Source organism: Nicotiana attenuata, chromosome 1 (assembly GCF_001879085.1).
Source record: "Nicotiana attenuata strain UT chromosome 1, NIATTr2, whole genome shotgun sequence".
In the NCBI taxonomy this organism is placed as follows: domain Eukaryota; kingdom Viridiplantae; phylum Streptophyta; class Magnoliopsida; order Solanales; family Solanaceae; genus Nicotiana; species Nicotiana attenuata.
In genome coordinates this window covers 17804616-17817793 of record NC_031989.1, presented here as the reverse complement: position 1 = coordinate 17817793, position 13178 = coordinate 17804616, and the positions used below count along the sequence as shown (strand labels likewise).

At 42.6% G+C, this 13178-nt stretch overlaps 1 protein-coding gene across 1 annotated transcript; it reads right to left on the bottom strand.

Annotated features, from left to right (window-relative positions):
• LOC109233538 lies at positions 11291-12057 on the bottom strand. Its single transcript, XM_019399427.1, has 2 exons — positions 11911-12057; positions 11291-11770 (listed from the first exon to the last, which is right to left on the bottom strand). Exons 1-2 carry the CDS (start codon positions 12055-12057, stop codon positions 11291-11293), a joined length of 627 nt encoding a protein of 208 aa, XP_019254972.1.

Here is a 13178-nt window from a genome sequence, read left to right as displayed (position 1 = left end):
TTTATATTTATCCTTAGTCTTTTAGCTTTTGTTAAAGAAACAATGTCTGGTGCAAGCGGAAGTAGGAAGCCAAATATGGATGAAACTATGCAGAAGTAGGAGAGTTTGAAGTGTGAGTGGTACAATAACAAACCGATGTCTAATCTTATGCTTTTGTAGGATCAAATAAAAGCTGATTGGGAGAGAATCAGACCACAGTTTTTTGCCAATGAATCATTCCAGAACAAGCTTAACCTGGAACTTAGTTGTGGAGGTTATTCAACCTCGTTTGACAAGTTGTGCAGCGGTTTGATAGTTTTAAGTTTCCTATCGGGGACGACTATTCCAAGCTGCAAAACAACCTCAAGACTCTTCTTTCTCTTATGGATAGAGTAATCGTTGAACAAAGTCAGTTGCGTGATGAATTCAACAAGTTGAAGAATGATCTCGTTGGACTCTGTGGTCTTTTGCCTGAGTACCCTATAGTTATCTCCGATACTGATGATGATGAGATATTTAGAGAAATTGAGGAGTACTGTGATTGTGACGACCCGGCCAGTCGTCTCATGAGTTACTGCTCTGTTTCCCCCATTTCTGCTTCTTTATGCCTTGTTTATCCGTGTTTTGAGGTATCGGGTTGGTCGGATTGGATTCGGATTGGTTTTGGTGAAGTTTGAGACACTTAGTCTCTTTTAAGAAAGCTTAAATTGGAAAAGTCAACCGGATGTTGACTTATGGGTTAGATGGCTCGGATGTGAGTTCCGATGGTTCGGTTAGCTTTGAGAGGTGATTTGTGACTTAGGAGTGTGATCGGAATGGGTTTTGGAGGTCCGGAGTAGATTTAGGCTTGAATTGGCGAAGTTGATATTTTGGCGATTTCTGGTTGAGAGGCGAGATTTTGATATAGGGGTCGGAATGGAATTCCGAGAGTTGCAGTAGCTTTGTTGGGTCATTTGGGATGTGTGTGTGAAATTTCAGATCATTCGGACGTGGTTTGATTGGGTTTTTTATCGAAAGCGTATTTCGGAAGATTTTAGAAACTTAGGCTTGAATCCGATGCGTTTTGAGTAATTCGATGTTGTTTGAGGTGTTTTGATGATTGGAACAACTTTGAATAAGGTTTTAGGATGCGTTGGTGCCTTTGGTTGAGGTCCCGGGGGCCTCGGGTGAGTTTCGGGTGGTCAATCGGACCATTTTGGAGATTGAGAAGTTGCAGAAAATGAGTTCCAACTATTGCAGGTATTTTGGCCTTCGCGTTCGCGAAGGGCCGGATTTTTGTAAGCTACGCGATCGCGAGGGCATAGGCCGCGTTTGCGAAGGCTTGTGAAGGGAGTTCAGCGCGTTCGTGTGAGGGTTTCTGCGTTCGCGAGGGTATAAGTGGAATGGGCATCGCGTTCGCGTCTGGAATGTCGCGTTCGCATAAGGCAATATTTGGTCAACGAAAATTTGTGCATCGCGATCGCGAGGTGTTGATCGCGATCGTGAAAAAAGAGGGGTCAGACCTGGGCAGAATGTTTTAAGTCACTTCATTCGCGATTTTGGGTCTATTTTCACCCATATTTGATCATTTTGAGAGATTCTTGGTGGAGATCAAAGAGGGATTCAAGGGGAATCGATTGGAGGTAAGATTTTTAAACTTAAAACTCATTTTTATTGTGAAATCTACCTAGAAAATCATGAAACTTAAGCTACAAATGGAAGAACTAGGGCTTGGAATTTAGGGATTTTGATTTGGGGATTTGGAGGACCAATTGGTGTCGGATTTGAGAACTATTGGTATGTAGGAACTCGTGGGGAGATAAGGAACCCATTGATGTAAAAATTTCTGAGTTTCGAGAAGTGGGCCCGGGGCTCGGGTTTTGTTAATTTCGGGATTTTTGGTATTTTTCAATTGTTTTCGCTTGGGCTTTGTTCCCTTAGCATATTGTGACGTATTCGTTTTGATTTTTGATAGATTCGACGAGCGTGAAGGCCGATTCGAGGGGCAAAGGCGTCGCGAGCTAGAGATGTAGCCGGTTCGAGGTGAGTATTATTGTAAATGATGTTCTGAGGGTTTGAAACCTCGAATTGCACATCGTAGTGCTATATTGAGGTGAGGCACACGCTTAATGGCGAGCGTGGCGTCGTTCACTATTGGGGATTATGACTCGGTCCATCCTGATTGATGATTTTACCGTGTATTTCATTGAAATCTATTTGCTATCATCATTATTTGGGCTGTATGCCATATTTGGGCTCCGTGCCAATTATTTGAACCCTTCGGGGATTGTTGTTGGTGTTTCCTCACTGTTTTGGCTTTATACTTGAACTCAGTCATGTTATTTTCCACTGTTTTCGAAACTCAGCCATGTTTACTCTGTTTTAATACTCAAATGATATTTAAATGATGTTTTGGGCTGAGAAACATTATTTTACTGTTTCCCGAGAGGTTTATGTGATTTTTGACTGAGTAAGGCCGAGGCCTGTATTGTGAGGATATATTTTGGGTCGGGCCGCACGCCGCAGCGGTGATACACTGATTTTGATTATGAGGCCGAGGGCCTGAGATTTGTACGCCACGAGGTGGCTTGATACTGATATGAAGTCGAGGACCTGTTAATGATGCCACGAGATGCCTTGATATTGCACTTGGGCTGAAAGGGGCCCCTCCAGGAGTCTGCACACCCCCAGTGAGCGCGGCTACCCATTGTGATGTGAGTGATAGCCCGAGGGGCTGGTATCGTTCTTTGTGGTTGCCCGAGGGGCTGGTACTGTTCTAGGATATTGCCTGAGGGGCGGATTTGTTGACATTGTGCCCGAGGGGCGAACCTTATGTGTTTATCTGTTTAATTACCTATCATTAACCTGTTTAGTTGTGTAACTGTGCCCGAGGGGCGGATTTTCTATGCTTATCTGTTCTAGTTGTTTTGCATTCAATTGCTTAACTGTTGAAAAAGTCATTTTTGAAGAAGTTTTAAACTGAGGTAAGATGCTTTAAGAGATTTCATAGCTTTATTATTTTCTTACTGGTTTCGTACCACTTCTATACGGCATGTTGATGCACTTTTCCTGATTTCTTATCACTCAGTCTTTATTTATGATTTTTACTCACTGAGTCGGAGTACTCACTTTACTCCCTGCACCTTGTGTGTAGATTCAGGTATTTTCTGAACCCGGTAGCGGTTATTGGTTGATCGGAGGCAGAGTCATTGGAGTTTAGCAAGGTAGCTGACGGCGTTCGCAGCACTGCTTTTCTCCCTCTTTATTCTATTAGTTTGTACTTAGTACATTTCAGACTTCGCCAGTTGTAGTTAGACCTTAGTAGATGCTCATGACTAGTGACACCCCGGTTTGGGCTGTGTTTGGGTTGTACTTCCGTATTATTATGATATTATCTGTTGTTCAGTATTATTAAATCATGTTTTTAGCCTGTTTAATTGTTGTTTAGCTGTTAAACTTCAAATTGGGAATGTGTCGGCTGGCCTTGTCTTCACGAGAGACGCCATCACGACTGGGTCTGAGTTTAGGGTCGTGACAAGTTGGTATCAGAGCCTAGGTTACATAGGTCTCACGAGTCATGAGCAGGTTTAGTAGAGGCTCGCAGATCGGTACTGAGACGTCTGTATTTATCCTCGAGAGGCTGCAGAACCTTTAGGAAAACTTCACATTCTTGAAATTCTTATCGTGCGTCCTTGATTCATCTTGGAATATAACTCTTTGAATTCCTTCCACGCATTCGTATGCGCGAACGAGCGCTCGGTATCAGATGTGCATCGATGGCTTGTGATTCCCTAATTCAGGGGCGAGATGTGATCTCTATGTGCTGATGTTAGGCTAGTCTAGAGGACTCGACGCCGGATTTTGCCTATAGTCTGAGCACCGAGGTGCTGATTATGTGAGCACGTGTTTCTGGATCTATGTGTTCTGTTGTGTCCCTATTAAGGGGAGTAATGACTGGATAGTACGTGATGAGGGTGATGTGACTGCGAGATGTATTCATATGATTTAGAAGCGACGAGAAGGGTCTGCTGGAGGATAGAAGAACTAGTAGGTGCTTGAATTTCCACCTTGATTCGAGGTGTAGCCCCGAGCTATGGGCGTGTGAAGAATCTTTTCATGTTTCCTAGTTGGGAGTGAAGCAAATTTCATATTACGGTATGAGTTCAGACTCAGGAAGACTAAGTGACTGCGTAATGGTTATGACGGTGGAAGGTATACATAAATGTTAGTTTAAGGCGAAGCAGGTGGGTTATCTCCTGCGAAGTGTTCTGGAGTTGTGTGATCTTTATGTTGGTTGTTAGAAGATCCCATTTACAAGTGAAATATATGTGTGATTTTAATTGGGCCGCTTAAGAGAGTGGGTTTAACTGTTACGAGAATAGATGCGAGAGTTGCAGAAGATATAAAGTATCAAATGGTCTGTGTTCCACGAGCTTATGAAGGATTTAGTAAATCTCACTATGGTATTATGACAGCAACAAAGTATATGCGTTATGAGTATGGTGCGTGTTTTGATCTATGGCTTCGAGCCAAGTGGGGGAAATGCTATTGATTAGCTGATTGCACGGTTATGTGCTATGTTGGTTCCAGTTTGAGGCGTGCTGGCAAATCAGTTATGGTTTGCGAAGATTAAGCCCGAGGATGGCTCGAGTAAAGGGAAACTTTTCGACTAAGGTAAGGTAATATCATGCTTCATAGGTATTTGAGATCGCGGAATGTCTTGAGTTGTTGTTGATAAAGAATGCTCAGTGCATAGGAAAGGAAAGTGGCTTGGTTGCATCAAGGTAAGGTTATATGCTGCAGTGTCAGAAGTGCTAATGAGGCACAGGTTGTTCGGTTCTTTTGATCGGGCTAATTGCAGTATGGGCAGAGTAGATGACTATAAAGAATGGTTCTAATGCGTTCTGGGTTTTACATGTAACAATTGGAGATTTTCAGGTGTATAATTTGGCTAGAAACTAAGGTTTTGCATTTGGAGGGTGTCAAGAGTTGTATTATTTCTATAGCGATTATGGGATTCTATACATCAGTATTAGGAAGATAATGCCTACAGATTCGCAGTAAGTCCTTTCAGGGTAGGTATTTTGAATGTGGTGCTTTTGGGAACATTTAAAAGAGTATTCAGCGGGTTGTGAGCCTTAGGCTGTGTGGTATTATGCTTGGGTCTCGTGTGGTAAGTTTGGGTTGAGGAAATGTGACGTTATAGCAAGAAGGAGTACAAAGTGAAGGTAAATCAGAAGGGAGCTCGGATAGATGGGATAGCTTGGTAGTAGGCCAGATCGGTATGGTAAGGATATGATTAGTTGTTTGGGTGTTTACGAGGTAATGAGTTTCTACAGGTATTTCGTGGCAATGATCTTGGGTTGTAGTGGCCTGCGTAGGTTGGTTGAATTAGGAGGATTCAGTCCTGACAGGCTTGTTTGTGCAAAGGGAAGTCGGAGAGTTCTTGTTCTTTTTTTTACCGTGGCTAGAGATGTATATTTTTTGCTGGCGTAAGGAGCGTGGGATGCACAGTGATTTTCTTCCAGATTGGGCTCAATGGAAAGTTCTTGGTTGGTTGAGTACATAGTTGCTTGTGGCCCGGAAGGGATATGAAGTTCTCATGTTATCCTAGGATGGCATGGTATATGCGGTATGTGTGAAGGATTGAGATTGCGTGTGTAAGGTTGCGGTTCAGTTCTGAAAGGAACGTCATAAAACTCTTATGCAGCGGGTAGCTTCGGATGATTAAGGAAATGGTAGTGCTAGTTGGAGGTAATTTGACGAGGGTATATGTTTTAGAAGAAGGCAGTGTGATTAAGTTGATGGTACTTCGGTAGCATTGTGGCACTTCTTGTTAGATCGATTGCTGATATCCGAGTTTGCTTGGAGGCATAGAAGAATTTTAGAGTATCTCTGTGGAATGATTGGGTATTAGAGACGTGGTATGTATTCAGATGGAGGAACTGGGATCAGGTATGGTGACTCATGCGCTATATGGAGTTGGAGACTGGAAGTTCTCATATTCAGGCTATGTTGTGGTTGCGGGTCGTGTGTATCGGCACTGTTGACTATCGGTATTTGGAGACCCGAGTGTATCTTTCGTTGCTTGGTATGTTGGATTTTGGATGTGATATTGGGTTCAGACTGGTTGTCTCTGTGTCGTGTGGTTCTGGGCTATTGCGCTAAGGCGGCGATGTTGGCGATGCCGGGAATGCCACAGATTTAGTGGCGAGGTTCGACGGATTATGTCCTTAGTAGAGTGGTTTTATATTCCGAAGGCCCATCGGATGGCTGGGAAGGATTGTTTTTTTTCTCTTATCTTGGGCTCTCGTGATGGATGTCAGTGCAGAGGCTCCTCATATTAATTCAGTTCCGGTGGTGAGGGACTTCTCGGAGGTATTTCTTGTGGCCGGGCATGTCGCCAAGCAAGGTGGTTGATTTCGGTATTGATTTGATGCCGGGAAACGTATCGTATGGCACCGGCAGAGTTAAAGAAGTTGAAGGATCAGTTTCAGGATTTCCTTGATAAGGTGTTCGTTGGCAGGCCAATGTGGAGGCATGTTCTAACTTGAGTCGTCTTGGTTGGCTCCGGATTGTATTGTTGAGGGATGTGTTGATTCGATTGTTATTGAGCTTATTAGTAATCTGGGGAGAATTATGAGTTACCTTTCTGTGTTACGAGCTATTATGATTTGTTGGTTATAGGCACATATGGTACGGTTCTATTGGGGTCTCATAGTGGAAGTCGAGCGGGAAGAGTAATTGGGTGTTGCTCGGTGAATGACATATCGGTTATGTCCTTTCGGGTTTGCGTGGTGTATGTTAATTGCTTCACCGTAGGTGTGATGATTTGCTTTGGCTCCAGACATCAAATTGTGCGTAGTTGTCGATTTTGAGCATAGTGACTTGAGGTGTTTCATGTGGAGAAGTATTTGGATAGGATCGCGCATTGCAGCGAAGTTATGTGGAGATATGACCTAGCGGGTTAGATTTGTGTGTTCTGTTTCTACGAGGTGAGACGGGTCACAGCCTTGTGTTGTGGTGGTACTGGTGAGCTTGCGGTACAGCTCTTTCATGATTTGAGTATGTTCGAATTGTTGTTTATTGGAGCGCGTATTGCGTAAGTTGTGGCTTTAGTCTGTATTAAGGTGTCATGTCACCAGATTATTCGTGTGGATTAGATGAGATCGTGGGGATCTTTAATGAATACAACGGGTTCGATCTCAACATGTTAGAAGGATAATATCGAGGTTCGGCTCAGAAATTTGCTATGGTCTTTGCCAAAGGAGAAGTGGCTTCATGAATGGTTGACCTGAGGAATGGTTATGGCTTACTGTGTGTTTTATTTATATCTGGCAGTATATGAAAGTGTTGGGATGAGACTTTAGCTGATAAGAGGTTTTCTATCGGTATTTGGTTGTTGTGTGCAGCTGCTGTGAATAGAAGTTATTGCTACAAGTGTTTGAGTTATGTGGTATATCTTGTAATTGCACCTGAGGTTGCAGGTAGGGGTTATTACAGCTCGTTCGGGCTTATTCGCAGTATAAATGTGAGATTCTGATCGCATTGAGGATTTCAGAGGTGGAAATGTGGTTCTATGGTTACGGGTTAGATTGGATTGTGAAATTTTAGTTTATATGTGTTATCGGACCTATATGAGATAGGATGACGTGGGATCACCGCCGGTATGTGCATGGTAAGGTTATTCAGCAATTGGTTGGCTTTTGGAACAACTCTGGGCACGTTCGAGGACGAACGTTTGTTTAAGTTGGGGAGGATGTGATGACCCGTCCAGTCGTCTCATGAGTTACTGCTCTGTTTCCCCCATTTCTGCTTCTTTATGCCTTGTTTATCCGTGTTTTGAGGTATCGGGTTGGTCGGATTGGATTCGGATTGGTTTTGGTGAAGTTTGAGACACTTAGTCTCTTTTAAGAAAGCTTAAGTTAGAAAAGTCAACCGGATGTTGACATATGGGTTAGAGGGCTTGGATGTGAGTTCTGATGGTTCGGTTAGCTTCGGGAGGTGATTTGTGACTTAGGAGTGTGATCGGAATGGGTTTTGGAGGTCCGCAGTAGATTTAGGCTTGAATTGGTGAAGTTGATATTTTGGCGATTTCCGGTTGAGAGGCCAAATTTTGATATAGGGGTCAGAATGGAATTCCGAGAGTTGCAGTAGCTTTGTTGTGTCATTTGGGATGTGTGTGTGAAATTTTAGATCATTCGGACGTGGTTTGGTTGGGTTTTTTATCAAAAGCGTATTTAAGAAGATTTTAGAAACTTAGGCTTGAATCCGATGCGTTTTGAGTAATTCGATGTTGTTTGAGGTGTTTTGATGATTGGAACAAGTTTGAATAAGGTTTTAGGATGTGTTGGTGCCTTTGGTTGAGGTCCCGGGGGCCTCGGGTGAGTTTCGGGTGGTCAATCGGACCATTTTGGAGTTTGAGAAATTGCAGAAAATGAGTTCCAGCTGTTGCAGGTATTTTGGCCTTCGCGTTCGCGAAGGGCCGGATTTTTGTAAGCTACGCGATCGCGAGGGCATAGGCCGCGTTCGCGAAGGCTTGTGAAGGTTGTTCAGTGCGTTCGCGTGAGGGTTTCCGCGTTCGCGAGGGTATAAGTGGAATGGGCATCGCGTTCGCATCTGGAGTGTCGCGTTCGCATAAAGCAAATATTTGGTCAACCCGAATTTGTGCATCGCGATCGCGAGGTGTTGACCGCGATCACGAAGAAAGAGGGGTCAGACCTGGGCAGAATGTTTTAAGTCACTTCATTCGCGATTTTGGGTCTATTTTCACCCATATTTGATCATTTTGAGAGCTTCTTGGTGGAGATCAAAGAGGGATTCAAGGGGAATCGATTGGAGGTAAGATTTTTGAACTAAAAACTCGTTTTTATTGTGAAATCTACCTAGAAGATCATGGAACTTAAGCTACAAATGGAAGAACTAGGGCTTGGAATTTTGGGATTTTGATTTGGGGATTTGGAGGACCAATTTGGGTCGGATTTGAGAACTTTTGGTATGTAGGAACTCGTGGGGAGATAAGGAACCCGTTGATGTAAAAATTTCTAAGTTTCGAGAAGTGGGCCCGGGGCTCAGGTTTTGCTAATTTCGAGATTTTTGGTATTTCTCGATTGTTTTCGCTTGTGCTTTGTTCCCTTAGCATATTGTGATGTATTCGTTCTGATTTTGGATAGATTCGACGCGCGTGGAGGCCGATTCGAGGGGCAAAGGCGTCGCGAGCTAGAGATGTAGCCGGTTCGGGGTGAGTAATTATTGTAAATGATGTTCTAAGGGTTTGAAACCCCGGATTGCACATCGTAGTGCTATATTGAGGTGAGGCACACGCTTAATGGCGAGCGTGGGGTCGTGCACTATTGGGGATTGTGACTTGGTCCGTCCTGATTGATGATTTTACCGTGTATTTGATTGAAATCTATTTGCTAGCATCATTATTTGGGCTGTATGCCATATTTGGGCTCCGTGCCAATTATTTAAACCCTTCGGGGATTGTTGTTGGTGTTTCCTCACTGTTTTGGCTTTATACTTGAACTCAGTCATGTTATTTTCCACTGTTTTCAAAACTCAGCCATGTTTACTCTGTTTTAATACTCTAATGATATTTAAATGATGTTTTGGGCTGAGAAACATTGTTTTACTGTTGCCCGAGAGGTTTATGTGATTTTTGACTGAGTAAGGCCGAGGCCTGTATTGTGAGGCCTGTATTGAGAGTAAGGCAAGGAGTCTGCACACCCCCAGTGAGCGCGGGTACCCATTGTGATGTGAGTGATATCCCGAGGGGCTGGTGTCGTTCTTTGTGATTGCCCGAGGGGCTGGTACTGTTCTGGGATATTGCCCGAGGGGCGGAGTTGTTGACATTGTGCCCGAGGGGCGAACCTCATGTGTTTATTTGTTTAATTACCTATCATTTACCTATTTAGTTGTGTAACTGTGCCCGAGGGGCGGATTTTCATGCTTATCTATTCTAGTTGTTTTACATTCAATTGCTTAACTGTTGAAAAAGCCATTTTTGAAGAAGTTTTAAACTGAGCTAAGATGCTTTAAGAGATTTCACAGCTTCATTATTTTCTTACTGGTTTCGTACCACTTCTATACGGCATGTTGATGCACTTTTCGTGATTTCTTATCACTCAGTCTTTATTTATGATTGTTACTCACTGAGTCGGAGTACTCACTTTACTCCCTGCACCTTGTGTACAGATTCAGGTATTTTCTGAACCCGGTGCGGCTATTGGTTGATCAGAGGCAGAGTCATCGGAGTTTAGCAAGGTAGCTGCCACTGCTTTTCTCCCTCTTTATTCTATTAGTATGTACTTAGTACATTTCAGACTTCGCCAGTTGTAGTTAGACCTTAGTAGATGCTCATGACTTGTGACACCCCGGTTTGGGCTGTGTTTGGGTTGTACTTCCGCATTGTTATGATATTATCTGCTGTTCAGTATTATTAAATCATGTTTTTAGCCTGTTTAATTGTTGTTTAGCTGTTTAACTTCAAATTGGGAATGTGTCGGCTGGCCTTATCTTCACGAGAGGCGCCATCACGATCGGGTCTGGGTTTAGGGTCGTGACAGTGATGATGATGATGATGATGATGATGATGATGATGCTTAGTGTTTGTAATCCTTTTTTTATGTTTTAATGCTGTGCTTTTTTGTTTACTTCAGCATATTTATATACAGAATATGCTGAAGTTATTAGGTTCATTTTGTATAACTTCATCCAATAGACGCTGAAGTTTTTGTTTGAACTTTGTGTATTTTCCTCATCTCTTTCTGGATCAATGTAATTCTCATCCTCTTTCTTCTTAGCTTTCTGTTGCATTATCCTTGTTATTGTTGGTATTTGCTTTTTACTTCTAGTCAGTTCTGAGTTAATACAATTAGTTGGTTTTTATGTTTAGTTTTTGTAATCCTTTTTTATGCTTTTATGCTGTGCTTTTTTGTTTACTTCAGCATATTCATTAGAGAATATTCATTAGAGAATATGCTGAAGTTATTAAGTTCATTTTCTATAACTTCAGCCTAGAGATGCTGAAGCTTTTGTTTTTACATGCCTTTCTTTTGTGTGTTGTACGCGGTGTGTGTGTATGTGTGTGTGTGTGTGTTTGTTAAGGATATGCATTTCACATACTGTAACCTGAAGTTTTTTCTCGTTGAAGTCATTGCATACTCTTTTAAAATGCAACCAAACTTGTAAGCCTGCGCAACAAAAATGAGTGATTTGTACTTTAGCTGTATATAAAATAGTCCAAGAGCATCTTTTTTTTATTCCTATGAAAAAAAATCACATTTCAAATATGTCATACAATAATGAATGTTTAAATTCAGACCAAGGATTATTGAAGGTTGGAGTATTTTTCAGTATGTTTCTTGGAAGATGGATGAGGTACTGGAGAAGACAAGCAAGTTGTTCTGTTATGCACAACTTGTTTACATCGACTGCATTTGGCAGACTTCAATGGTACTGATTCAGTCGCAGGGATATGCCTCTTCTTTTGTCTTCTTCCTTGTAAAATCTCTACATCGGGAGGTTTTGTGATCTCATATACTACATTTTGTGGTATATCCCATGATTTTTGATCTCCCACGGTATTGACATGTCCTTCATATATTTTCAACCATGTTTCCTTTGAATACCAATTTGAGCAGTAATCAGATTTCTGCAAATATCTCTTATTAATAGTAGCAATTGCATGTGGACAGGGCAATTCATCAAGTTGGAATTCCAAGCAGTCACAAGTTCTCTTCTTTAAGTCCACAATGAATTCGATTCCTTCCCTATTTATTCTAAACAACATTGAATCAAGGTTGAACACCTAACAAAGAATAAAAAATTAAGATAAACTATATTAGTGTATTGTTGCTTCAAAAAGAAAAATTTTGAAGTTTTTTAAATGTTAGCAGGAAACACTACAACAGATATAAAAAGCTGAAGTTAATAAATATACTCACAAACATTGCAAGCCAAGTCCATCTTCTTATTCATCTCTTCTTCTGCCCATATTGATACTCTATGAAAAGTTTCAATTGCCTTTTTTCTCCGTTCATAAAACCAGTCTCCCAACTTTACTTGGATGAAATCTAACATTCTAAAAATAGCCATCTCTCTCGCTTTTAGTGTAATGACCCGACCGATCGTTTTGAGCCCTAGCGCGCCGTTCAGCAGTTCGAGGCCATGAGCAGCTTCAATTCAGGCATTTTGACTTGTACGCGTGGTCGGAATTAAATTTCGGGAAGTTCGGAGTTGACTTGGAGGGGAAATTCTCATTTTGGAAGCTTTAAGTTGAGAGAATTGACAAGGAATGGATTTTAGAGTAAACGACATCGGAATCGGGATCTGAAGGTTCCAGCAGGTTCGTATGATGATTTCGGACTTGGGCGTATGCCCGGATCGGGTTTTGGATGACCCGGGAGCGTTTTGGCACCTATTTTGGAAGTTAGCATTTTGGCAGAAGTTTCATAAGTTTGGATCTCAGTGCATTTCAGTGTTATTGATGTCCGTTTGGGATTCCGAGTCAGGGAGTAGCTCTGTATGGTGATTCTGGAGTTGGGAGCGCGATCGGAAGTGAATTCGGATGTCCGTAGGTCATTTTGGAGTCATTTGGCTAAAGATAGAAATTCGAAGGTTTTTGAGAAGTTTGACCGGAGGTGGACTTTTGATATCGGGATCGGAATCCGACTCCGGAAGTTGGAGTAGGTCCGTAATGTTGAATATGACTTATGCGCAAATTTTGAAGTCAATCGGACGTGATTTGATAGGTTTAAACATCGAAAGTAGAAGTTTGAAATTCTAAAGTTCATAAATCTTGGATTGGAGGTCGATTCGTGGTTTTAGCATTGTTTGTTATGATTTGAGGCCTCGAGCAAGTCCGTAACGTGTTTTGGGACTGGTTGGTATGAGTGGTTGGGGTCCCGGGGGCCTCGGGTGGTTAACGGATCGAAAATGGGATTTTTGGAAGGCTGAAGTTTCTGGTTGCTGGTGTAACCGCACCTGCGTGAAAAGGGCCGCAGGTGCGGAGCCGTAGAAGCGGCCCAGTAGTCGCAGATGCGGTTTGGCAAAAGAAAGCTGGGACCGCAGATGCGGTCGTTTGGCCGCAGAAGCGGGACCGCATCTGCGGGAAAAGAAGCGCAGAAGCGGTAAATAGGAGCCTGGAGGAAACCGCAGAAGCGGTGGGCTGGCTCGCACCTGCGTAACCGCAGAAGCGGTCAAGGGATCGCAGGTGC

Bases quoted from the DNA above. Each gene is read 5' to 3' on its own strand.
- LOC109233538 (XM_019399427.1), bottom strand. From the start codon at position 12,057: ATGGCTATTTTTAGAATGTTAGATTTCATCCAAGTAAAGTTGGGAGAC. The intron at 11,771-11,910 runs GTTTGTGAGTAT...ATTCTTTGTTAG, and splicing joins AGATGGACTTGGCTTGCAAT to GTGTTCAACCTTGATTCAAT.